Here is a 26,279-nt window from a genome sequence, read left to right as displayed (position 1 = left end):
TTTTCTGCATGTTTACTCTTTCGTGCACACCGTAATATAAGGTTTGCATGTATGATTGTTTGGTTATGAGGGGGAAGTAGGTGAAAGGTGATTGATCATTCACCTGTGAGAGACCATTAAACAGGCCCACTAGCTACAAGCAAGTACTACAATGTAAATTGCTTTTCTGTAATAGTAAAATTATTTACCAAGTTAGTTGGTGAAATCCTTCGCACTGTGGAGCCAGACAGTTTTTGGCCCAATGGTCAGTCTGAATTTGCTAGGAACTAGTGACATCACTGTTTGATAGTGAATTGATAAGCTGCATTGCTCTAGAACGCAGGCGTCTGCAATGTGTGTGTAGGTGATAGTTGTACCACTGTGGTCTTAGGAATTGTGGCACTTGGCAATATTTACAAGCGTGTTCTATATCCGCTATCACTTGACAGATAGGAGCTTCTTTTACTTTTTATTTTATTTTTATATTTTCTATGCACTGGAGCGCTGTGAGCTATTGTTTCAGCAGTATGAGGCCCCAAAGAGGCTGATTCTGGCAATGTCTGGCTTCCTGCATTAGACTTAAGGCTCATACACATTAGGTGATGTGCTCCATGAGTGTCTAGTGTGTCCCCCTCCCGGCCCGGGCTGCCCGTCGTGGCCATACACACTGTGTGATAGCGTGTGCGATAGCGCACAGTGATGTCATACCGTGGCCGGGCCGTGCATGCAGCTGTGGACGATGAGCCCCAATTGAGCTGCATGCATGGCTGACATCGAGGGTCGTTAACGAGCCGCAGTGCCGTGCATCGGCCATCTGCAGCAGCATACACAGTTGGCGATATACTAAGTAATATCGATCAGGAGGGTAAAAATGTATGATCTCGCTTACTATATCGCCTAGTGTGTACAGGCCTTTACTGTAAGGTGTCCGATGTGGTTAGGAATAGCATCCCTCCATATAATCACAGCTTTAGTTTAGGCACAGTGTTTAATGATTAAGGCACAATAGCACAGTGGCTAATGGTTAGGTTTAGGCACAGAGGGTAGTGTCACAATGTGGTAATGGTTTAGGCACAGCGTCAAACTGGGGTTATGGTTTAGGCACAGCATCGCAGTGGGTAACTGTTTAGGCGCAGTGGCACAATTTGTAATGCCTTAAGTGCAGTGGGTAATGGTTGAGGCACAGTGGTGCAGTGGGTAATGGTTGAGGCACAGTGGTGCAGTGGGTCATGGCTTAGGCACAGTGGGTTATGGTTTAGGTGTAGTGGGTAATGGTTGAGGCACAGTGATGCAGTGGGTCATGGCTTAGGCACAGTGGTGCAGTGGGTTATGGTTTAGGTGCAGTGGGTAATGGTTGAGGCACAGTGGTGCAGTGGGTAATGGTTGAGGCACAGTGGTGCAGTGGGTAATGGTTGAGGCACAGTGGTGCAGTGGGTCATGGCTGAGGCACAGTGGGTTATGGTTTAGGTGCAGTGGGTAATGGTTGAGGCACAGTGGTGCAGTGGGTCATGGCTTAGGCACAGTGGTGCAGTGGGTTATGGTTTAGGTGCAGTGGGTAATGGTTGAGGCACAGTGGTGCAGTGGGTCAAGGCTTAGGCACAGTGGTGCAGTGGGTTATGGTTTAGGTGCAGTGGGTAATGGTTGAGGTGCAGTGGGTAATGGTTGAGGCACAGTGGTGCAGTGGGTAATGGTTGAGGCACAGTGGTGCAGTGGGTCATGGCTTAGGCACAGTGGGTTATGGTTTAGGTGTAGTGGGTAATGGTTGAGGCACAGTGGTGCAGTGGGTCATGGCTTAGGCACAGTGGTGCAGTGGGTTATGGTTTAGGTGCAGTGGGTAATGGTTGAGGCACAGTGGTGCAGTGGATCATGGCTTAGGCACAGTGGTGCAGTGGGTTATGTTTAGGTGCAGTGGGTAATGGTTTAAGCACAGTGGTGCAGTGGGTAATGGTTTGAGGCACAGTCGATAATGGATGGGCTTTGAGTTCTGTTTTGAACAGGGCCCTATCTGCATAGAGAACATATGGCTTCTGAGTAAATTAACCCTAGGGTATACTGGGGTGTAGTATTGTATGCCGGCGGCCGGTCTCCTGGCGACCAGCATACCGGCGCCGGAATCCCGACCGCCGGCATACCGACAGCGTGGCAAGTGCAAATGAGCCCCTTGCGGGCACGGTGGCGCGCCACGCTATTTATTCTCCCTCCAGGGGGGTCATGGACCCCCCAAGAGGGAGATAAAGTGTCGGTATGCCGGCTGTCGGGATTCCGACTCCGGGATCCCAACAGCTGGCAAACTGAAGACCACCCTGTATACTGTATGTTGGTGAGAATTTAGACTGGAAGCTCCACTGGGATTAATGCGAATGATTTCAACTTTCTCTGTAAAGTACAGCGTAATATTTTACACAGTTTAAATATAGGAACCTTAGTGTATCCTGTATTTGTGCTTTTAAATTTAGACGTCCTTTTAGAAGTGGTTTCATTTATTTGTCCGTTTTCAGTGTCTGGACTTCTGTACTTGCCAGCTTTGGGAGATAAAATCAGAATAAATAGTATAGTCAATGAATTTAGATTTCTGATTAAATACTCCTCTACTGTGTAATTTCTACACCTTCATAGTATCATAGTCCTGATTGTCTGGCAACCAACCCTGTACCACAAGCATACTCGGGAACAGAATCCGAGATGGGCGAGCCTCCCGTAGCTTGCCTGATGGGCCAGCAGCAGACATTTGCTCCCATGCTGTCTCTAGCTGATTTCTTCTCGCTGGTTTCTAGATTGTGTGGGAGTGTCAGACCTGTTTCTATTTCTAAAGTTCATCTGGTGGCGCAAATTTGGTATAATCTATTGCATTTAATTGTACTGACGCGTTTTTAGCTGAATTTGTCATTAAAGTGTTTTTGGACTTGACGGATGTGTGGGATGCCATTAATTAGATCCTTACAGATTTCGGCCTCCCCGATGCACTTTTATCAGGCGTGGTAATGGAGCTATGAAACCCATAGAAACAGGTTTATTGGTTCCACACTGGCCACTGTTATTTTTAAAATATATATATTTTAAATGAAACGCCCAAAATGTTGCAAAATGCCTTGACTGCTGTCTTTATTACTGTATGGTGAGACCATTGAGTGCCTTTTCTGTTGACACAGTCCGTGTAACTAGTTGTCCAGATGACTGTCTGGTCTTCACACTCCCCTTCCCTTTGGGATGGCTGCTTAATCTCCAATAGGTCCGCCATTCCCAACAGGCCTATGGTATCTATAGGAAAGAATGAGATATAGCGCCCTCTGGTGTAGTATATTAATATTCCAAGGTGATACGCTTCACCTATATAGCAGAGACTCCCTTTAGTCGGGAGGATTACTTTAGCGAGTGGTAAATACCACTCTTTTGGTCGCAGTTAGATGCTGAGATCAATTACACTTCAAACGATTGTTCTCACCATAAGTATAATGCAGCATATACAATAGTGTAATATAGTCAAACACTACTTATTCACATGTAACAATATACAAAATGCCCGTACATTCAAGAAAGTAAAAACAGCTTATCTGAATTTGCAGGATTAGGTGTGGAGTCGGTCAGATTACTCTCAACATGTTTCGTCCGCTACTGCTTACTTACTGCTGGACTTCATGTGTTTCACTCCTGATGAAGTCCAGCAGTAAGGGACGAAACATGTTGAGCGGAATCTGACCAACTCCACACCTAATCTTGCAAATTCAGATCAGCTGTTTTTACGTTCTTGAATGTACGGGCATTTTGTTTATTGTTATAGGTTAATAAATAGTGTTTGACTATATTACACTATTGTATATGCTGCATTATACTTTATTTATTTATTAACAGTTTCTTATATAGCGCAGCATATTCCGAGGCGCTTTACAATTAGAACAACAGTAATTGAACAAAACTGGGTAAAAACAGACAGACATAGAGGTAGGAAGGCCCTGCTCGCAAGCTTACAATCTATACTTATGGTGAGAACATTCGTCTGAAGTGTAATTGATCTCAGCAGTGGCTGATAGTTTCTAGAATGTGGCATCTAACTGCGACCAAAAGAGTGGTATTTACCACTTGCTAAAGTAATCCTACCGGCTTAAGGGAGTCCCTGCTATATAGGTGAAGGGTATCACCTTGGAATAATAATATACTACACCAGAGGGCGCTATAACTCATTCTTTCCTATAGAGGTGTGTATATATATATATATATATATATATTTGTGTGTGTATATATGTGTATATATAAAATATATATATATATATAAATTTATTTATTTATTATGTGTTTTTCGTTTTGTTTTTCCAGAGTTCCTGTCTGCAGTCAGTTTCTATAGGTTGGGAAGGAGGTGTTTATGTACAAACCTGTGGCCATACACTCCATATAGACTGCCATAAATCCTACATGGAGTCACTACGGGTACGTCTTCCTAATGTATAATTCCGCTTACAATAAAATGAAGTGTGTGCCTGTTGCTTGTCTCTGGGGGGAGAGTGTGACAGAAGCTCCAGGACTTTCCTCTGTGCAGGAGTAAGGGCTGTAGTTAGACTCTGGGGTCCCACTGGAGAGTCTGAATTCAGGAACCCATGTAAATAGCTTTTGGGGAACAATTTTAACTTGGCCTTTTCAGAAAATCCACATCTATAAGTTAGTTATGGTGTTTCATACTCATACCTTCTTTTCTCTTACATCCTAGAGGATGCTTGGGACTCCGTAAGGACCATGGGGATAGACGGGCTCCGCAGGAGACATGGGCACCTTAAGAAAGACTTTAGGTATGGGTGTGCACTGGCTCCTCCCTCTATGCCCCTCCTCCAGACCTCAGTTTACTACTATGCCCAGAGGAGACTGGGTGCATTACAGGGAGCTCTCCTGAGTTTCCTGTCAAAGTATATTTGTTAGGTTTTTTATTTTCAGGGAGCCTGCTGGCAACAGACTCCCTGCATCGAGGGACTGAGGGGAGAGAAACAGACCTACTTTAATGCTAGGCTCTGTTTCTTAGGCTACTGGACACCATACGGTACGCAGGTCTCACCCTCACCGTCCGTCCCAGAGCCGCGCCGCCGTCCTCCTCGCAGAGCCGGAAGATAGAAGCCGGGTGAGTATGAGAAGAAAAGAAGACTTCAGAGGCGGCAGAAGACTTCATGATCTTCACTGAGGTAACGCACAGCAGTAAAGCTGTGCGCCATTGCTCCCATACACCTCACACACGGCAGTCACTGTAAGGGTGCAGGGGGGGGCGCCCTGGGCAGCATATGAACCGCTCTTTGGCAAAAAAAAAAAAAAAAATATATATATATATATATATATATATACAGCTGGGCACTGTATATATAAAGTGCCCCCGCCAGTTTTTTTGTATATTTGAGCGGGACAGAAGCCCGCCGCCGAGGGGGCGGGGCTTCTCCCTCAGCACTCGCCAGCGCCATTTTCTCCACAGCACAGCGCTGAGAGGAAGCTCCCTGGACTCTCCCCTGCTTATTCCACGGTGAAAGAGCGTTTTAAAGAAGGGGGGGCACATAATTTGGCGCATATATATATATATATATATATATATATAAACAGCGCTACTGGGTAAACATATATTTATTGTGTTTTTTCCTGGGTCATATAGTGCTGGGTGTGTGCTGGCATACTCTCTCTCTCCAAAGGGCCTTGTGGGGGAACTGTCTTCAGATAAGAGGATTCCCTGAGTGTGTGGTGTGTCGGTACGCGTGTGTCGACATGTCTGAGGTAGAAGGCTCTCCTAAGGAGGAAGGGGAGCAAATGAATGTGGTGTCTCCGTCGACAACGCCGACACCTGACTGGATGGATATGTGGAATGTTTTAAGTGCTAATGTAAATTTATTGCACAAAAGATTAGACAAAGCTGAAGCTAGGGAACAGCCAGGGAGTCAACCCATGTCTGTCCCTATGTCGCAGGGACCTTCGGGGTCTCAAAAGCGCCCACTATCCCAAGTAGTAGACACAGATACCGACACGGATTCTGACTCCAGTGTCGACTACGATGATGCAAAGTTACAGCCAAAATTGGCTAAATGTATTCGATATATGATTATTGCAATAAAAGATATTTTGCATATCACAGAGGAACCCCCTGTCCCTGACACGAGGGTACAGATGTATAAGGGAAAGAAACCTGAGGTAACCTTTCCCCCCTCACATGAGTTGAACGAATTATGTGAAAAAGCTTGGGAATCTCCAGACAAAAAACTGCAGATTCCCAAAAGGATTCTTATGGCGTATCCTTTCCCGCCAACGGACAGGATACGGTGGGAATCCTCCCCTAGGGTAGACAAAGCAATGACACGCTTATCCAAAAAGGTAGCGCTGCCATCCCAAGATACGGCTACCCTCTGCTCAGGGATCCTGCTGACCGCAAGCAGGAGGTTACCTTGAAGTCCATTTACACACATTCTGGTACCTTACTCAGACCGGCGATTGCGTCGGCCTGGGTTTGTAGCGCTGTAGCAGCATGGACAGATACCTTATCAGCGGAAATTGAGACCCTAGATAAGGATACCATTTTATTGACCCTAGGGCATATAAAAGATGCTGTCTTATATATGAGAGATGCTCAAAGAGACATTAGTCTACTGGGTTCTAGAATCAACGCTATGTCGATTTCTGCTAGACGAGTCCTATGGACCCGGCAATGGACAGGTGATGCCGACTCAAAGAGGCATATGGAGGTTTTACCTTACAAGGGTGAGGAATTGTTTGGGGAAGGTCTCTCGGACCTGGTCTCCACAGCTACAGCTGGTAAATCAAATTTTTTGCCTTATATTCCCTCACAGCCTAAGAAAGCGCCACATTATCAAATGCAGTCCTTTCGATCACAAAGAAACAAGAAAGTACGAGGCGCGTCCTTTCTTGCCAGAGGTAAGGGCAGAGGAAAAAAGCTGCACAACACAGCTAGTTCCCAGGAAAAGAAGTCCTCCCCGGCCTCTACAAAATCCACCGCATGACGCTGGGGCTCCGCTAAAGGAGTCTGCCCCAGTGGGGGCACGTCTTCGAGTTTTCAGCCACATCTGGGTTCACTCACAGGTGGATCCCTGGGCAATAGAAATTGTTTCTCAGAGTTACAAGCTGGAATTCGAGGAGGTGCCTCCTCGCCGGTTTTTCAAATCGGCCCTACCAGCTTCTCCCCCGGAAAGGGAGATCGTGTTAAATGCAATTCACAAATTGTATCTTCAACAGGTGGTGGTCAAGGTTCCCCTGCTTCAACAAGGGAGGGGATATTACTCAACCTTATTTGTGGTCCCGAAACCGGACGGTTCGGTCAGACCCATTTTAAATTTAAAATCCCTGAACCTATACTTGAAAAGGTTCAAGTTCAAGATGGAATCGCTAAGAGCGGTCATCGCCAGCCTGGATGGGGGGATTTTATGGTATCTCTGGACATAAAGGATGCATACCTTCATGTTCCCATTTATCCACCTCATCAGGCGTACCTGAGATTTGCGGTACAGGATTGTCATTACCAATTTCAGACGTTGCCGTTTGGGCTTTCCACGGCCCCGAGGATTTTCACCAAGGTAATGGCGGAAATGATGGTGCCCCTGCGCAAGCAAGGTGTCACAATTATCCCTTACTTGGACGATCTCCTCATAAAAGCGAGATCAAGAGAGCAGTTGCTGAACAGCGTCTCACTTTCACTGAAAGTGTTACAGCAACACGGCTGGATTCTCAATATCCCGAAGTCGCAGTTGGTTCCTACGACTCGTCTGACCTTCTTGGGCATGATTCTGGATACAGACCAGAAAAGTGTTTATCTTCCGATAGAAAAAGCTCAGGAACTCATGACTCTGGTCAGGAACCTATTGAAGCCAAAACAGGTGTCAGTGCATCACTGCACTCGAGTCCTGGGAAAGATGGTGGCATCATACGAAGCCATTCCCTTCTGCAGGTTCTATGCGAGTACTTTCCAATGGGACCTACTGGACAAGTGGTCCGGGTCACATCTACAAATTCATCAGTTGATTACCCTGTCCTCCAGAGCCAGGGTATCTCTCCTGTGGTGGCTGCAGAGTGCTCACCTTCTAGAAGGCCGCAGGTTCGGCATTCAGGACTGGATCCTGGTGACCACGGACGTGAGCCTCCGAGTTTGGGGAGCATTCACACAGGGAAGAAACTTCCAAGGTCTTTGGTCAAGTCAAGAGACTTGTCTTCACAGCAACATCCTGGAACTGAGGGCCATATACAACGCCCTACGTCAAGCGGAGACCTTACTTCGCGACCAACCAGTTCTGATCCAGTCAGACAACATCACCGCAGTGGCTCATGTAAACCGCCAAGGCGGCACAAGGAGCAGAGTGGCAATGGCGGAATCCACCAGGATTCTTCGCTGGGCGGAAAATCATGTAAGCGCACGGTCAGCAGTGTTCATTCCGGGAGTGGACAACTGGGAAGCAGACTTCCTCAGCAGACACGACCTGCATCCAGGAGAGTGGGGACTTCATCAGGAAGTCTTCGCACAGATTGCAAATCAGTGGGGACTGCCCCAGATAGACATGATGGCGTCCCGCCTCAACAAAAAGCTACAGAGGTATTGCGCCAGATCAAAAGACCCTCAGGCGGTAGCTGTAGACGCCCTAGTGACACCGTGGGTGTTCCAGTCGGTCTATGTGTTTCCTCCTCTTCCTCTCATACCCAAGGTGTTGAGAATAATAAGAAAAAGAGGAGTGAGAACAATTCTCATTGTTCCAGATTGGCCACGAAGGACCTGGTATCCGGATCTGCTGGAAATGCTCACAGAAGATCTGTGGCCTCTTCCTCTACGACAGGACCTGTTGCAACAGGGGCCCTGTCTGTTCCAAGACTTGCCGCGGCTGCGTTTGACGGCATGGCGGTTGAACGCAGGATCCTAGCGGAAAAAGGCATTCCGGATGAGGTCATTCCTACGCTGATGAAGGCTAGGAAGGACGTGACAGCTAAACATTATCACCGTATATGGCGAAAATATGTTTCTTGGTGTGAGGCCAGGAATGCTCCTACGGAAGAATTCCATCAGGGCCGTTTCCTTCACTTCCTACAGACTGGAGTGAATTTGGGCCTAAAATTAGGCTCCGTTAAGGTTCAGATTTCGGCCTTATCCATTTTCTTTCAAAAAGTATTGGCTTCTCTCCCAGAAGTACAGACTTTTGTGAAGGGAGTGCTGCATATTCAGCCTCCTTTTATACCTCCGGTGGCGCCTTGGGACCTTAACGTGGTGTTGAGTTTCCTTAAGTCGCACTGGTTTGAACCACTTCAAACGGTGGAGTTAAAATATCTCACTTGGAAGGTGGTCATGTTATTAGCCTTGGCTTCAGCTAGGCGAGTGTCGGAATTGGAGGCTTTGTCTCATAAAAGCCCCTATCTGATTTTCCATATAGATAGAGCGGAATTGCGGACCCGTCCTCAATCCTTGCCTAAGGTGGTGTCATCCAACCTATTGTGGTGCCTTGGAGGATTCCGAGTCCCTTGATGTAGTCAGGGCTTTGAAAATTTACGTGGCCAGAACAACGAGAGTCAGAAAAACAGAAGCACTGTTTGTCCTATATGCAGCCAACAAGGTTGGCGCCCCTGCTTCAAAGCAGACTATTGCTCGCTGGATCTGTAACACGATTCAGCAGGCGCATTCTACGGCTGGATTTCCGTTACCAAAATCGGTCAAGGCCCATTCCACTAAGAAGGTGGGCTCGTCTTGGGCGGCTGCCCGAGGGGTCTCGGCACTACGACTATGTCGAGCTGCTACTTGGTCGGGTTCAAACACCTTTGCAAAGTTCTATAAGTTTGATACCCTGGCTGAGGAGGACCTCCTGTTTGCTCAATCGGTGCTGCAGAGTCATCCGCACTCTCACGCCCGTTTGGGAGCTTTGGTATAATCCCCATGGTCCTTACGGAGTCCCCAGCAATCCTCTAGGATGTAAGAGAAAATAAGATTTTAAACCTACCGGTAAATCTTTTTCTCGTAGTCCGTAGAGGATGCTGGGCGCCCGTCCCAAGTGCGGACTACTTCTGCAAGACTTGTATATAGTTTTGCTTACATAAGGGTTATGTTATAGTTTTCATCGATCTTGGACTGATGCCGTGTTGTTTTCATACTGTTAACTGGTTAGTATATCACAAGTTATACGGTGTGATTGGTGTGGCTGGTATGAATCTTGCCCTTGGATTAACAAAAATCCTTTCCTCGTACTGTCCGTCTCCTCTGGGCACAGTTTCTCTAACTGAGGTCTGGAGGAGGGGCATAGAGGGAGGAGCCAGTGCACACCCATACCTAAAGTCTTTCTTAAGGTGCCCATGTCTCCTGCGGAGCCCGTCTATCCCCATGGTCCTTACGGAGTCCCCAGCATCCTCTACGGACTACGAGAAAAAGATTTACCGGTAGGTTTAAAATCTTATTTTCTTATACATATGTAGCCCTGGAATAGGTTATATGCATATACCTAAATATTGCTCTTTGAAAACCAAAATGTGCCAAATACAGTTACTGTGCATGGGCCACTGCACTGCAACAATGAGGAATTGTGGAACATATCTAATGAACACAAGCCTGCGTATTAGGCTGATCCATACGTTTTCCTGTCTTTCATAAAAAAAATTCCTGTATCCCAGCTATTAAAAAATATATTGTACACAGTCAAAATAAAGAATAAAAATCCAAATGTATTTAGTGAGAGCATTTCACTCCATAAATTGATATTCCAACTTAAATATTTATTGTGCAATTAATTTTAACACTTTAACTTAATGGTAGAGGTGAAGTCTAACCATGAATAGCAAATATGTTTAGTTCAATTGCATTGTTATATGTGCCCAATGTGCTGTAGTTTTGTTTCTGTATAAAGAGGTAGACAGTGGCTGATGCACAAGAGCTTATCCTCCATTTTCCATTTTTCATTTTGTAGAATCTTATTTTTGAGATGCGTATTTAGGAAGTGTTTCTGTGCCTACTATATGGAGCTGATACAGTGTTACACTCTGCTAGTGGAGTGCATTTTTTCTCACTGTACCTGCTCTGGAACCAAGGATATGGAACTACGGGTATGGCAGAGTCTCTCGCAATATAGTGGCATCTCCGCTTGTGGCTGAAGTGGTGTAGTGGGGCTGTCTCTCCTAGGCAATGTTAATTAAGGGGGTGTTAACATTATAGGGGCTGTGCACAGTTGTGTGGTAGTGTTAATATGCCGCTTTCATAAGTATCTCTTGCAGTAAGTAGAGGGCTGGTGCAAGGGTACCCTGGTGATGATGGGTATAAAATCAAGTGTACGGATTTAGGAGTCTGCCTGGAACTTTTCATTGCGGCGAATATAGGCATTTAGTTTTGTGCACACAGTGCTGGAGCGATAACGGACAGCTTCTATTTAACTCTGCACCAAATTTCTATGTAGGGCCGGTGCCACCACCCAGTAGCATGCGCCCTGTAGTATGTAAATTCGCCTGGGGCATCCTTCGGCTCTCTTGCCTTGCAGCCTGTATTGTCTTCCTAGGTGTCCATAGGATGTTCCAGCACGCCTCTGCTTGCTGGTCCCGTCAGTCCTATCTCCTTGGCATGACATCATGGTGTCAAATTTTTGCCTTGCAACGACCCCTGTGTGTGTAAACTGAGATAATAATTATGTGTATTGCAACATGTTTATAGCGATGAATAGTGTACACTTTCTTTTAAACCTTTTTCATATATTAATTTATGTGTTTGTTATTTTATTCCAGAATGACCAAGTCCTGCCAGGCTTTTCTGTTGACAAAGGAGAATTCACATGCCCTCTCTGCAGGCAGTTTGCAAACAGCGTCCTTCCTTGTTTTCCTGGAAACAATGTGGAAAGGAGCTCCTGGCAAAATCACGCTCATGGAAACAAGAGCATGAGAGAACTCATCAAAGAGGTGGAGGAGCTTCAAGAGCAGCTGGGAACTTTCCCAGTAAGCATTAGTGTAAGGCCGAAATATCCTTGTTATTTCCGCTCCGTCACCTCATCACCCCGTCCCTCACTCCCCATCGTTGCTGTTAGTGTAGAGGGAAGACTGATCATCCGGTAGATGCCAAGTCATGGAAAAGACGATTTGTGGGACAGATACATGAAAACTGCGTTAAAGAATTAGAAAAGGGGTAGAATGCAATCATCCATTACATGACTACGCAACATTACTTTTCTTTAATAATATTCATGATGCTTATTTTATGACACAATAGAAGTGAATACAAATGACTTTGAAATGAGTCGTGTGTACAAAAATCAGGGAATATCAGACTTTCCCACAAGGGCAGTACATCTACAGATAAGCAGAAAAACAATTCATACTTCCGGGGAATGTTAAGTGAATTGGCATTGGTAATGCCCAAATAAATGCATTCACCACTTAATAAAATCAATCAGCTCGTTATCAGGGATGATCGTTAATAGCTTGTGCTGTTTGTGACCCTCTTGGTTTGTACACACTGGACCCCGTTTGGTAGGGGCAGATCTGGGTAATTGGTCAGACCACCAACTGTTCTCAAGTAAGTGTATTGTTTTATAGATGTCATTGTTCTTAAATCAGAGATGTGCGAAACCCAGTGTTTGTCGATCTGCAAATGTGCAGATCTGTGTCTGCTACAGTGGCCTCAATGCTCCCTAAGCTACAGCATGGTTGACATGCTGCAGCAGTTTGTGGGGTGTGAAAGGGGTGTAGTATGGTTTGCCGGCAGTCTCGGTCCCGGCGACCAGCATACCGGCGCCGGAATCCCGACTTTGATTCTCCCAGATGTCAACACTTTTATACAGCAATCTTAATTGTTAATGCGCCATAATTTGGTCACAGTGTACTCTTCTTCAGATAAACACTCGGAAGTGACTAATGTTCAAAAGGCTATGGAAAAGGAGTAACAAATAATATTACTTGGAGGTTCCCTAAAGAGCTGGATGTGAATGTTACGCGATTGTTACATTTGTGATTAAGATAATTTTCGTACTACATTGGCATATTAAGTGTACCTGCCATCTGCTCATAAAACCACAAATGAGTCTTTAAAGCCCTAAATTAGGGTACTGTCTAGATCATAGGTTTTCAAACTTGGTCCACAGGACCCCAAACAGAGCTTACTTTCCAGGTCTCCTCACAGAATCACAGGTGAAATAATTAGATCCATCTGTGGCTCTTTTAAAATGTGGTGTTTGGGGTCCTGAGGACTGAGTTTGAGAACCGCTGGTCCTAGATGACTGTCCTAGTAGGAGAAAACGTATCTTTCCTTCTATCACAGCAGTAGGGTCAAGGTCTATTCTACTTGTTAATCCACCATATGACCTGCTTCCACCCCCCTCCTTCTCAACAAAGTATACTGCAGGCATTACGGAGCAGCCTAAAGCATTGGAAAAGGCGAATGCTAGCTTTAACGTAAATAAAATAAAAGTAAGCATTGTTAGAAGAACTGGCTATTTGGTATCATAGGAAATGTGGCCTCAAGGTGAAGGATCCACTTTAATTTGTTCCAGTAAATGTGTTTTATTCATAGAAGCTGTTGGCAAATGATTGCTTGCTGCTGATATTCAGGTTGCCATGTTGATAACTTGCACCCTTACACCACGTTCTTTGCTTTTAGTCAGAAACCAATTTAAGCAAGGAAATGGAGGCGGTGATGAAAGACATTAAAAGTGCTACACAAAAGAAGTACACCGACTACAGCAAGACGCCGGGCTCCCCTGACAATGATTTTCTCTTTATGTATTCCGTTGCTCGGTGAGTTACCTATTCACTCAGTATTTCTGCTTTCACATTGTTCCTAAAATAGAAGATGTGAGAACTTTCTTAAATTGTCTCACTTTTTTGTGTTAATATTTGTTGGTTATAATGAGGATTTGTAAGTGAGAAAATGATTTTGCTGCTGTAAATGTACAGATTGTGTTAGAGGAAACCCTGTGGCACTCGGTAAGGCTAGCCACACATATATCAATGTTGGTTTCCATTTCGTTGGTACACAAATTATTATGCAAATACAATGAAAACAACAAAATAAGGCTAAGAATTGTTTTGTTTTTGCCCAATGTAGACTCAAATGCTATATAATTAGACAAAATACATTGTTTTGAATTTTAGGATAAGGGTATTTCCTTATTTGAGCAATTTAAATTCTATTGTACATGCAAATAAATGAAACTAGGCAGTGTTTTTAAATGTTATCCTGGTCTCTTCCTTTGTACATTCAAGGAGGAGTTCAGTTTCCGATATTGACGTGATCTGCCTTTCTGGAGAGGCACTCATGTCCTGCTGGTATTCCAGGTTTTCCCTCGCACCAATAAAGGTGCACATGGGAACTTGAGTTGTCTGCACTAACGTAATTGGCCAATATGTGTGGAGTCGGGCATTGTGGAGGTGCCAGTTGTACTTCCTGCAGAATTGAATTCCCTCCTTAGAGTACTCAGGGGCAGATTTATTAAGCCTGGTGAAGTGATAAAGTGGAAGGTGATAGAGCACCAGCCAATCACCTCCTAACTGTCATTTTTCAAACCCAGCCTATAACATGGAAGCTAGGAGCTGTGACTTGATTTAAGTAAACTTGTTCATATAATTGTTCCACCTTCTCCCAGATTTATTTGTAGTACAAGGGGTGTGTAATAAGTTTCTGGATGCGCAAAAAGTATTATAATTACAAACAAAGTGAACATTACATTTACAGTATTCACCAGAGGAGTCTATGCAAAGTTGCATGTGCTCAAACCACTTGGTGAAGCAATTGGACCTGTCTGAAGCAGATATGTCTTCTTCATGCTGGATGAAAGTCTCCACTGCAGCTTCCAGTTACCCAAAATGAATCCCACGCATCTTACACTTGATTTGTGGAAAAGCAAAGAATTCGCAGGGCTCCAGGTCTGAACTGAATGGCAGATGACCAAGCTCCTAGATGCGTTCATGGGCTGGACTTGTGTGCAAGTGCGTTTTTGTGATGGAGAAGGGCACCACAAGCTCTTGTACTGCATCTGGAAATGACTTGCAGCAGGCTTTGCTTGGTGTACCAGTTTCCAGTGACTGTGTGCTGCAGCACAAATGATACAGTAGCTACATGACCAGTCTAGGCCAGAAAGCAGCCACCATCTGCTTGCCCATGCTGCGCTCATGTCAGAATTTTAGTTGTGGCGTGCCTCCAACTGTTTTGTTTCAGTGTCAAACTGTTGACCCAGGATTCATCACCACTGAAGATGTCCCAGACAGAGTTTGCGCGACAGCCATCAAACCTAGCCAGCATTTTGTGACACCAAGTCACCAGAGCCTCCTTCTGCTTTCGAGTCAGCTGATGAGGCACTTAGCATGTAGAAACCTTGCTTAGGCCTTTTTGTGGCGTATTGAGCGGTTTGATCCCAATGGGATACCAATCTAGTGTTCATGCTAGGCTGGTTTAGTAGGGCGTCATGCCCTGACCAATTTTAAAACTACATAATGCACCCTACTGGAACAGCCTGCATGTATTCACAGTGAGGGTAGATCTCTGGGGCAGCCCAGCAGGTTCGTTAAGGCTCGTACACACGAGGCGATTTGCACCAGTGTTTCCCCTCCCGCGCCTGGTCGCCAAAAGTGTGCATACACACTGTGCAATATCGCACAGTGACATCATACTGCTTCCGGGCAGAACATGCAACATCTGACATTATTGTTAGATTGAGCTGCATGTACAGAAGACAAAGGGGGTCGTAAACAACTCGGTCGGTGCGCATCGCCTGTCGTCGGCAGCATACAGACTGGGCAATATTGTAAACGATATCACTCAGGAGGGTAAAAATGTGCTATATCGCTTACAAAATAGTCTAGTGTGTTCGGGCCTTAAGTGCTGGGCTGCCCCCAAGAGTGAAAAGTGACGCCGATGGGACGCACCCCCTCCCCGGCCAGTCACGCCCCCTTTTCGGCACCTACATGGATACAATGCCTGGATACACCTCAGCACCCTGCCCTGCCCACACTCTAGCGGAAACACTAATCTCCTAACTGGGTCACGGTCACCCTTGGCTTCTACCTACATTTTTCTCTGTGATGGCGGACACAGGTCGTCCACATCACTCCTGGTCTTTCAGGTACCATCTCCTGCGCTCAAATTCTACAAACCACTCAAACACAGTGCTTCGGGACGGTGATTCCTCCCCAAAAGCAGCTTTGCAGTCTGTCAAAACTTTCCTGATGTTTTAGACCACTCATGGTCATGATCTTGACTTTTCAGTGGCTGCTGTTGAGCACCATAACGAGTTTGTGACGGAAGTGAACAAGCTGACTTTTTCGTTGTGCAGTGCTGCTTGTATACAGTTCTGTGCTCTGAAATTTCACAAGAACTTTAGATTAGCGTTCACAACCAGACAGATTGTGTCTACTCTACCTATGCACTGCACATCTGGAAACTTATTGCCCACCCCTTGGGCCTGTATTTGCCATACTTCATTAATTTGATAACTGATGACACAGGTAACTGCGGAGACTAAGGAAATAAAAACCTGTATTTGATGCAGTGTAGACTAGTAACTTACATATTATTCTAACTACTTTTATTGTTGTTTGTATAGTGCCAGTATATGGTGCAGCACGTTCCTTACATACCCCTCTTCATCTATTCAACAATATCCGCAAATGTCCCTGAATGATGTTTTTCTATGAACAGTTTTGGAAGAAAGTAAACCGGATACTAACTTGATAATAATATATTTGGCTCTGAAGCTGTTCAATTGTCAGGACATACTGTATGTCAGCGAATGCTATATATTAAAGTGCCATGTTAATGTCCCACATTGGTTCCTGATGTTAGGTTGGTGGTCATCTGCTCATCTGTTTGCCCTAACAATTATCAGGTGACCATATTACTAATGGGGCCCATACATCTGCAATGTCCTTCCCCACTTCACCATTCTGCCGGGCTTGAGGGCATTCCATCGATGGCCACCAGGCAGCGTTTTTGATCTTTGGATCAGATTGGGGATTTGTTGCACTGCAATGTGGCCCTCATAACCTTCAATATTTGTGGGCGGTTACAGTGACTGCTTTCCTCACGTATACCCCTTTCAGACTACAAGCAATAACCCAGGTTATTGCACCTGAACGAGCGACACGGTACTTCAACTCTGGTAGTGAGCAGGGTTGAACATGTGTTCAACCTGGCTGGTGGAGCAGTGTGAAGGGGTAACCCGGGTCAGTGCTTCCCAGCACCCATTTATTGAAAAAGGAAGAGGCGGAGCTTGGAGATCATCTCATCACCATGCACCACGTCGGCACATGTCAGCGGTGACTTCACCAACCCGGCAATAAGACACGTTGGGCCACCAGTATGAAAGTCAGCCAGGTCGCACCCGTGAAGGACTCATGTACAACTTCTGTGTGTGACTCAGAATAGCAGTTTGAAAGGGGTATACTGAAGTACAGTAGCACAACAGATAAATACCATGGCAATTTTAGAACTACAGTACTTGCTGTCTTCATTATGCTGGCCATCTTAGGTTTTTGAAGACCATTTAATTCAAGTGAATGGACATTACGCTTCCTAGGACTAATTGGCGATGTATGGGGATAAAAAAATCACTGACTTCTGCATGTTCCCCTTTAAGAATCACATGCAATAGAAGCAATTCTTAACGTGCCATCGTATTTGTCCTCCAGCATTGTGTTCTCAAATCTGCAGACGCATTTGTAATTAATTTAACATTAACCTGTCACCACCAATTAAAATGTTGTAATTCAGTATTACATCACATTGCCCTTATGTCATGCTCGCCGTTTATTCCGGCTATGCCGTTCACCCTTTTTGCCCAACACCTCCCTTTTCTCTTACGTCCTAGAGGATGCTGGGGACTCCGTAAGGACCATGGGGTATAGACGGGCTCCTCAGGAGACATGGGCACTATAAAAAACTTCTATGCCCCTCCTCCAGACCTCAGTTAGATCCTGTGCCCAGAGGATATTGGGTGCATTACAGGGGAGCTCTCCTGAGTTTCTCTGAAAAAGACTTTTGTTAGGTTTTTTATTTTCAGGGAGCACTGCTGGCAACAGGCTCCCTGCATCGTGGGACTGAGGAGAGAGAGCAGACCTACTTAAGTGATAGGCTCTGCTTCTTAGGCTACTGGACACCATTAGCTCCAGAGGGAGTCGGAACGCAGGTCTCCCCTCGCCGTTCGTCCCAGAGCCGCGCCGCCGTCCTCCTCACAGAGCCGGAAGATAGAAGCCGGGTGAGTATAAGAAGAAAGAAGACTTCTTGGGCGGCAGAAGACTTCTGATCTTCCCTGAGGTGAGCGCGCAGTGTTACCATTGCTCCCACACACAACACACACTAGCGGGCACTGATGGGTGCAGGGCGCAGGGGGGGGGTGCCCTGGGCAGCAATAAAAATCTCTAAGTCTGGCATTTATAAGTATTTGGGCTGCGGAGGCAGTGATTATAAAAATCCCCCGCCAGTGTTATACATTTGAGCGGGACCAAAGCCCGCCGCTGGAGGGGGCGGAGCTTGGTCCCTCAGCACTAACCAGCGCCATTTTCTCTATCGTCCTAAGTGGATGCTGGGGTTCCTGAAAGGACCATGGGGAATAGCGGCTCCGCAGGAGACAGGGCACAAAAAAGTAAAGCTTTACTAGGTCAGGTGGTGTGCACTGGCTCCTCCCCCTATGACCCTCCTCCAGACTCCAGTTAGATTTTGTGCCCGAACGAGAAGGGTGCAATCTAGGTGGCTCTCCTAAAGAGCTGCTTAGAGAAAGTTTAGTTTAGGTTTTTTTCTTTACAGTGAGTCCTGCTGGCAACAGGATCACTGCAACGTGGGACTTAGGGGGAAAGTAGTAAACTCACCTGCATGCAGAGTGGATTTGCTGCTTGGCTACTGGACACCATTAGCTCCAGAGGGATCGAACACAGGCCCAGCCGTGGAGTCCGATCCCGGAGCCGCGCCGCCGACCCCCTTGCAGATGCTGAAGCGTGAAGAGGTCCGGAAACCGGCGGCTGAAGACTCCTCAGTCTTCATAAGGTAGCGCACAGCACTGCAGCTGTGCGCCATTTTCCTCTCAGCACACTTCACTGGGCAGTCACTGAGGGTGCAGAGCGCTGGGGGGGGGCGCTCTGAGAGGCAAATATAAACCTTATACAAGGCTAAAAATACCTCACATATAGCCCATAGGGGCTATATGGAGATATTTAACCCCTGCCTGACTGGAAAAATAGCGGGAGAAGAACCCGCCGAAAAAGGGGCGGGGCCTATCTCCTCAGCACACGGCGCCATTTTCTGTCACAGCTCCGCTGGTCAGAACGGCTCCCAGGTCTCTCCCCTGCACTGCACTACAGAAACAGGGTAAAACAGAGAGGGGGGGGCACATTAATGGCTATATATATATATATATTAAAGCAGCTATAAGGGAGCACTTAATATAAGGATATCCCTTGTATATATAGCGCTTTGTGGTGTGTGCTGGCAGACTCTCCCTCTGTCTCCCCAAAAGGGCTAGTGGGTCCTGTCTTCATTAGAGCATTCCCTGTGAGTTTGCGGTGTGTGTCGGTACGTGGTGTCGACATGTATGAGGACGATATTGGTGTGGAGGCGGAGCAATTGCCAAATATGCAGATGTCACCCCCCAGGGGGTCGACACCAGAATGGATGCCTTTATTTGTGGAATTACGTGATGGTTTATCTTCCCTTAAACAGTCAGTTGAGGACATGAGGCGGCCGGACAATCAATTAATGCCTGTCCAGGCGCCTCAAACACCGTCAGGGGCTGTAAAACGCCCTTTGCCTCAGTCGGTCGACACAGACCCAGACACGGGCACTGATTCCAGTGACGACGGTAGAAATTCAAACGTATTTTCCAGTAGGGCCACACGTTATATGATTTTGGCAATGAAGGAGACGTTACATTTAGCTGATACTACAGATACCGTAAAACAGGGTATTATGTATGGTGTGAAAAAACTACAAACAGTTTTTCCTGAATCAGAAGAATTAAATGACGTGTGTGATGAAGCGTGGGTTGCTCCTGATAAAAAGTTGATAATTTCAAAAAAGTTATTGGCATTATACCCTTTCCCGCCAGAGGTTAGGGCGCGCTGGGAAACACCCCCTAAGGTGGACAAGGCGCTCACACGCTTATCCAAACAAGTGGCGTTACCCTCTCCTGAGACGGCCGCACTTAAGGATCCATCAGATAGAAAGATGGAAGTTATTCAAAAGAATATATACACACATGCAGGTGTTATACTACGACCAGCTATAGCAACTGCCTGGATGTGCAGTGCTGGAGTAGTTTGGTCAGAATCCCTGATTGAAAATATTGATACCCTAGATAGGGACAATGTTTTACTGTCGTTAGAACAAATAAAGGATGCATTTATCTATATGCGTGATGCACAGAGGGATATTTGCACACTGGCATCTCGGGTGAGTGCTATGTCCATTTCAGCCAGAAGAGCCTTATGGACACGACAGTGGACAGGCGATGCGGATTCAAAACGTCACATGGAGGTTTTGCCGTATAAAGGGGAGGAGTTATTTGGAGTTGGTCTATCAGACTTGGTGGCCACGGCTACTGCCGGGAAATCCACTTTTTTACCTCAAGTCACTCCCCAACAGAGAAAGGCACCGACCTTTCAACCGCAGCCTTTTCGCTCCTACAAAAATAAGAGAGCAAAGGGCTTGTCGTACCTGCCACGAGGCAGAGGAAGAGGGAAGAGACACCAACAGGCAGCTCCTTCCCAGGAACAGAAGCCCTCCCCGGCTCCTGCAAAAACCTCAGCATGACGCTGGGGCCTCTCAAGCGGACTCGGGGACAGTGGGGGGCCGTCTCAAAAATTACAGCGCGCAGTGGGCTCACTCGCAGGTAGACCCCTGGATCCTGCAGATAATATCTCAGGGGTACAGGTTGGAATTAGAGACGGATCCTCCTCATCGTTTCCTGAAGTCTGCCTTACCAACCGTCTCTTCCGAAAGGGAGAGGGTGTTGGAAGCCATTCACAAGCTGTACGCTCAGCAGGTGATAGTCAAAGTACCCCTATTACAACAAGGAAAGGGGTATTATTCCACTCTATTTGTGGTACCGAAGCCGGATGGCTCGGTAAGGCCTATTCTAAATCTGAAGTCCTTGAACCTCTACATAAAAAAGTTCAAGTTCAAGATGGAGTCACTCAGAGCAGTGATAGCGAACCTGGAAGAAGGGGACTTTATGGTATCCTTGGACATCAAGGATGCGTATCTACACGTTCCGATTTACCCCGCACACCAGGGGTACCTCAGGTTCATTGTTCAAAACTGTCACTATCAGTTTCAGACGCTGCCGTTCGGATTGTCCACGGCGCCTCGGGTCTTTACCAAGGTAATGGCCGAGATGATGATTCTTCTTCGAAGAAAAGGCGTATTAGTTATCCCATACTTGGACGATCTCCTAATAAGGGCAAGGTCCAGAGAACAGCTGGAGACAGCTTTAGCACTATCTCAAGAGGTGCTAAGACAACACGGGTGGATTCTGAATATTCCAAAATCCCATTTAATCCCGACAACTCGTCTGCTGTTCCTAGGAATGATTCTGGACACGGTTCAGAAAAAGGTTTTCCTTCCAGAGGAAAAAGCCAAGGAGTTATCCGATCTGGTCAGGAACCTCCTAAAACCAGGAAAAGTGTCAGTACATCAATGCACAAGAGTCCTGGGAAAAATGGTGGCTTCTTACGAAGCAATTCCATTCGGCAGATTCCATGCAAGAATATTCCAAAGGGATCTGTTGGACAAATGGTCAGGGTCGCATCTGCAGATGCACCTGCGAATAACCCTGTCACCAAAGACAAGGGTGTCACTTCTGTGGTGGTTGCAGAAGGCTCACCTATTAGAAGGCCGCAGATTCGGCATTCAGGATTGGATCCTGGTGACCACGGACGCCAGCCTGAGAGGCTGAGGAGCAGTCACACAAGGAAGAAACTTCCAGGGAGTATGGACGAGTCTGGAAAAGTCTCTTCACATAAACATTCTGGAACTAAGAGCAATCTACAATGCTCTAAGCCAGGCGGAACTTCTCCTGCAAGGAAAGCCGGTGTTGATTCAGTCGGACAACATCACGGCGGTCGCCCATGTAAACAGGCAGGGCGGCACAAGAAGCAGGAGTGCAATGGCAGAAGCTGCCAAGATTCTTCGCTGGGCGGAGAATCACGTGATAGCACTGTCAGCAGTGTTCATCCCGGGCGTGGACAACTGGGAAGCAGACTTCCTCAGCAGACACGATCTTCATCCGGGAGAGTGGGGTCTACATCCAGAAGTCTTCAACATGTTAATAGACCGTTGGGAAAGACCAATTGTAGACATGATGGCGTCTCGCCTCAACAAGAAACTGGACAAATATTGCGCCAGGTCAAGAGATCCACAGGCAATAGCTGTGGACGCACTGGTAACTCCTTGGGTGTACCAGTCAGTGTATGTGTTTCCTCCTCTGCCGCTCATACCAAAGGTATTGAAGATCATACGGCAAAGAAGAGTAAGAACAATACTAGTGGTTCCGGATTGGCCGAGAAGGACTTGGTATCCGGAACTTCAAGAGATGCTCACGGACGAACCGTGGCCTCTACCTCTGAGAAGGGACCTGCTACAGCAGGGTCCCTGTCTTTTTCAAGACTTACCGCGGCTGCGTTTGACGGCATGGCGGTTGAACGCCAGATCCTAAAAGGGAAAGGCATTCCAGAAGAAGTCATTCCTACCTTGATTAAGGCACGGAAGGAAGTCACCGTGAAACATTATCACCGCATTTGGCGAAAATATGTAGCGTGGTGCGAGGATCGGAGGGTTCCGACGGAGGAATTCCAACTGGGTCGTTTCCTACATTTCCTGCAATCAGGATTATCTATGGGTCTCAAATTGGGATCCATTAAGGTTCAAATTTCGGCCCTGTCAATATTCTTCCAAAAAGAATTGGCCTCTGTCCCTGAGGTCCAGACTTTTGTCAAGGGAGTACTGCATATACAGCCTCCTGTGGTGCCTCCGGTGGCACCGTGGGATCTAAATGTAGTTTTAGATTTCCTCAAATCCCATTGGTTTGAACCATTGAAAAAGGTGGATTTGAAATATCTCACATTGAAAGTGACTATGTTACTAGCCCTGGCCTCTGCCAGGAGAGTATCTGAATTGGCGGCTTTATCTTATAAAAGTCCTTATCTAATCTTCCATTCGGATAGGGCAGAACTGCGGACTCGTCCGCATTTTCTCCCTAAAGTGGTATCAGCATTTCATCTGAACCAACCTATTGTGGTGCCTGCGGCCACTAGCGACTTGGAGGACTCCAAGTTGTTGGACGTTGTCAGAGCCTTAAAAATATACATTGCAAGGACGGCTGGAGTCAGAAAATCTGACTCGCTGTTTATATTGTATGCACCCAACAAGTTGGGCGCACCTGCTTCTAAGCAGTCGATTGCTCGTTGGATTTGTAACACAATTCAACTTGCACATTCTGTGGCAGGCCTGCCACAGCCTAAAACTGTAAAAGCCCACTCCACAAGGAAGGTGGGCTCATCTTGGGCGGCTGCCCGAGGGGTCTCGGCATTACAACTCTGCCGAGCAGCTACGTGGTCGGGGGAGAACACGTTTGTAAAATTTTACAAATTTGATACCCTGGCAAAGGAGGACCTGGAGTTCTCTCATTCGGTGCTGCAGAGTCATCCGCACTCTCCCGCCCGTTTGGGAGCTTTGGTATAATCCCCATGGTCCTTTCAGGAACCCCAGCATCCACTTAGGACGATAGAGAAAATAAGAATTTACTTACCGATAATTCTATTTCTCGGAGTCCGTAGTGGATGCTGGGCGCCCATCCCAAGTGCGGATTATCTGCAATACTTGTACATAGTTATTGTTAACTAATTCGGGTTATTGTTAAGGAGCCATCTTTAAGAGGCCCTTTCTGTTGTCATACTGTTAACTGGGTTTAGATCACAAGTTGTACGGTGTGATTGGTGTGGCTGGTATGAGTCTTACCCGGGATTCAAAATGCCTCCCTTATTGTGTATGCTCGTCCGGGCACAGTACCTAACTGGAGTCTGGAGGAGGGTCATAGGGGGAGGAGCCAGTGCACACCACCTGACCTAGTAAAGCTTTACTTTTTTGTGCCCTGTCTCCTGCGGAGCCGCTATTCCCCATGGTCCTTTCAGGAACCCCAGCATCCACTACGGACTCCGAGAAATAGAATTATCGGTAAGTAAATTCTTATTTTCTCCACAGAGAACTGCAGAGAAGCTGGCTCCCCGGTCTCTCCCCTGCTGAACACGGTGACACAGGGCTGAAAAGAGGGGGGGGGGGGGGCACTTGTAAGGCGCAGTGAGTGTATTACACAGTAATTATATATATATATATATATATGTGTGTATATATATATATATGTGTATGTATATATATATATATATATATATATATATATATGTATATATATAAAAGCGCTATATTATCTGGGAAATTGTTTCCAGGGTCAGTTGGTGCTGGGTGTGTGCTGGCATACTCTCTCTCTGTCTCTCCAAAGGGCCTTATTGGGGAACTGTCTCCTTATAACTATATCCCTGTGTGTGTTGGGGTGTCGGTACAAGTGTGTCGGCATGTCTGATGCGGAAGGCTCATCTAAGGAGGAGGTGGAGCAGATGATTGTGGTGTCTCCGTCGGCAACGCCGACTCATGATTGGTTGGACATGTGGAATGTTTTAAATGCAAATGTGACCTTATTACATAAGAGAATGGACAAAGCAGAGTCCAGGGAAAAAGCAGGGAGTCAATCCACGGCTTCGACTGGGTCACAGGGCCCTTCTGGGTCTCAAAAACGTCCCCTATCCCAAATAGCAGACACTGATACCGACACGGATTCTGACTCCAGTGTCGACTACAATGATGCAAGGTTACACCCAAGGGTGGCCAAAAGTATTCATTATATGATTATTGCAATAAAAGATGTTTTGCATGTCACAGATGACCCCTCTGTCCCTGACACGAGGGTGCGCATGTATAAGGAAAGAAACCTGAGGTAACCTTTCCCCCATCTCATGAGCTGAACGAGTTATTTGAAAAAGCTTGGGAAACTCCAGACAAAAAGCTGCAGATTCCCAAGAGGATTCTTATGGCGTATCCTTTCCCTGCACAGGACAGGGTACGTTGGGAATCCTCACCCAGGGTGGACAAGGCTTTAACGCGCCTGTCCAAGAAAGTGGCGCTACCGTCTCCAGACACAGCAGCCCTCAAGGATCCTGCTGATCGCAGACAGGAAACTACTTTAAAATCTATTTATGCGCATACGGGTGCTTTACTCAGACCGGCAATAGCATCGGCATGGGTATGTAGCGCAGTTGCAGCTTGGACAGATACCTTGTTAGCTGACCTTGATACCCTAGACAGGGATACCATTTTATTGACCTTAGGTCACATTAAAGATGCAGTCTTATATATAAGGGATGCTCAAAGAGACGTTGGACTGCTAGGTTCGAGAGCCAACGCCATGGCGATTTCTGCTAGGCGAACCCTGTGGACCCGCCAATGGACGGGTGATGCCGACTCAAAGAAGCATATGGAGGTTTTGCCATACAAAGGTGAAGTTTTATTTGGGGAAGGTCTCGCGGACCTGGTTGCCACAGCTACCGCGGGTAAATCTACCTTTTTGCCTTTTGTTCCCCCACAGCAAAAGAAAACTCCACAATATCAGATGCAGTCCTTTCGGTCGCATAAGTCCAGAAGAGGTCGGGGCTCATCTTTCCTCGCCAGAGGTAAGGGTAGAGGGAAGAGAACACCTGCTCTGGCTAGTTCCCAGGAGCAGAAGTCCTCCCCAGCTTCTACTAAATCCACCCCATGACGCTGGGGCTCCACTGAGGGAGTCCGCGCCGGTGGGGGCACGTCTTCGACTCTTCAGCCACGTCTGGGTTCAGTCAGACGTGGATCCTTGGGCGATGGATATTGTATCCCAGGGCTACAAACTGGAATTCGAAGAGGTGCCCCCTCGCCGATTTTTCAAGTCGGCCTTGCCAGCTTCTCTCCCAGAGAGGGAAGTAGTGTTAGCTGCAATTCAAAAGCTGTGTCAACAGCAAGTGGTTGTCAGGGTTCCCCTAGTCCAACAGGGGAAAAGGTACTATTCAACCCTGTTCGTGGTCCCGAAGCCGGATGGTTCGGTAAGGCCCATTTTAAATCTAAAATCCCTAAACCTGTACTTGAAAAAGTTCAAATTCAAGATGGAATCGCTCCGGGCAGTGATCTCCAGTCTGGAAGGGGGGGATTTTATGGTGTCACTCGACATAAAGGATGCATACCTTCATGTCCCCATATATCTTCCTCATCAGGCGTACCTGAGATTCGCTGTACAGGACTGTCATTACCAGTTTCAGACGTTGCCGTTTGGGCTTTC

At 46.6% G+C, this 26,279-nt stretch overlaps 1 protein-coding gene across 1 annotated transcript in view; it reads left to right on the top strand.

Moving 5' to 3' along the window:
* UBR3 (ubiquitin protein ligase E3 component n-recognin 3) overlaps nt 1–26,279 on the top strand; it is a 406,648-nt gene that overhangs the window by 239,489 nt on the left and 140,880 nt on the right. The window contains exons 27-29 of the mRNA XM_063933505.1: nt 4,291–4,401; nt 11,680–11,886; nt 13,544–13,680. Coding sequence (XP_063789575.1) covers nt 4,291–4,401; nt 11,680–11,886; nt 13,544–13,680 — 455 coding nt within the window. The remainder of the gene's footprint in view (nt 1–4,290; nt 4,402–11,679; nt 11,887–13,543; nt 13,681–26,279) is intronic.

This window comes from Pseudophryne corroboree, chromosome 7, assembly GCF_028390025.1.
Source record: "Pseudophryne corroboree isolate aPseCor3 chromosome 7, aPseCor3.hap2, whole genome shotgun sequence".
Lineage (NCBI taxonomy): Eukaryota > Metazoa > Chordata > Amphibia > Anura > Myobatrachidae > Pseudophryne > Pseudophryne corroboree.
This window is presented reverse-complemented; position numbering and strand designations above follow the sequence as displayed.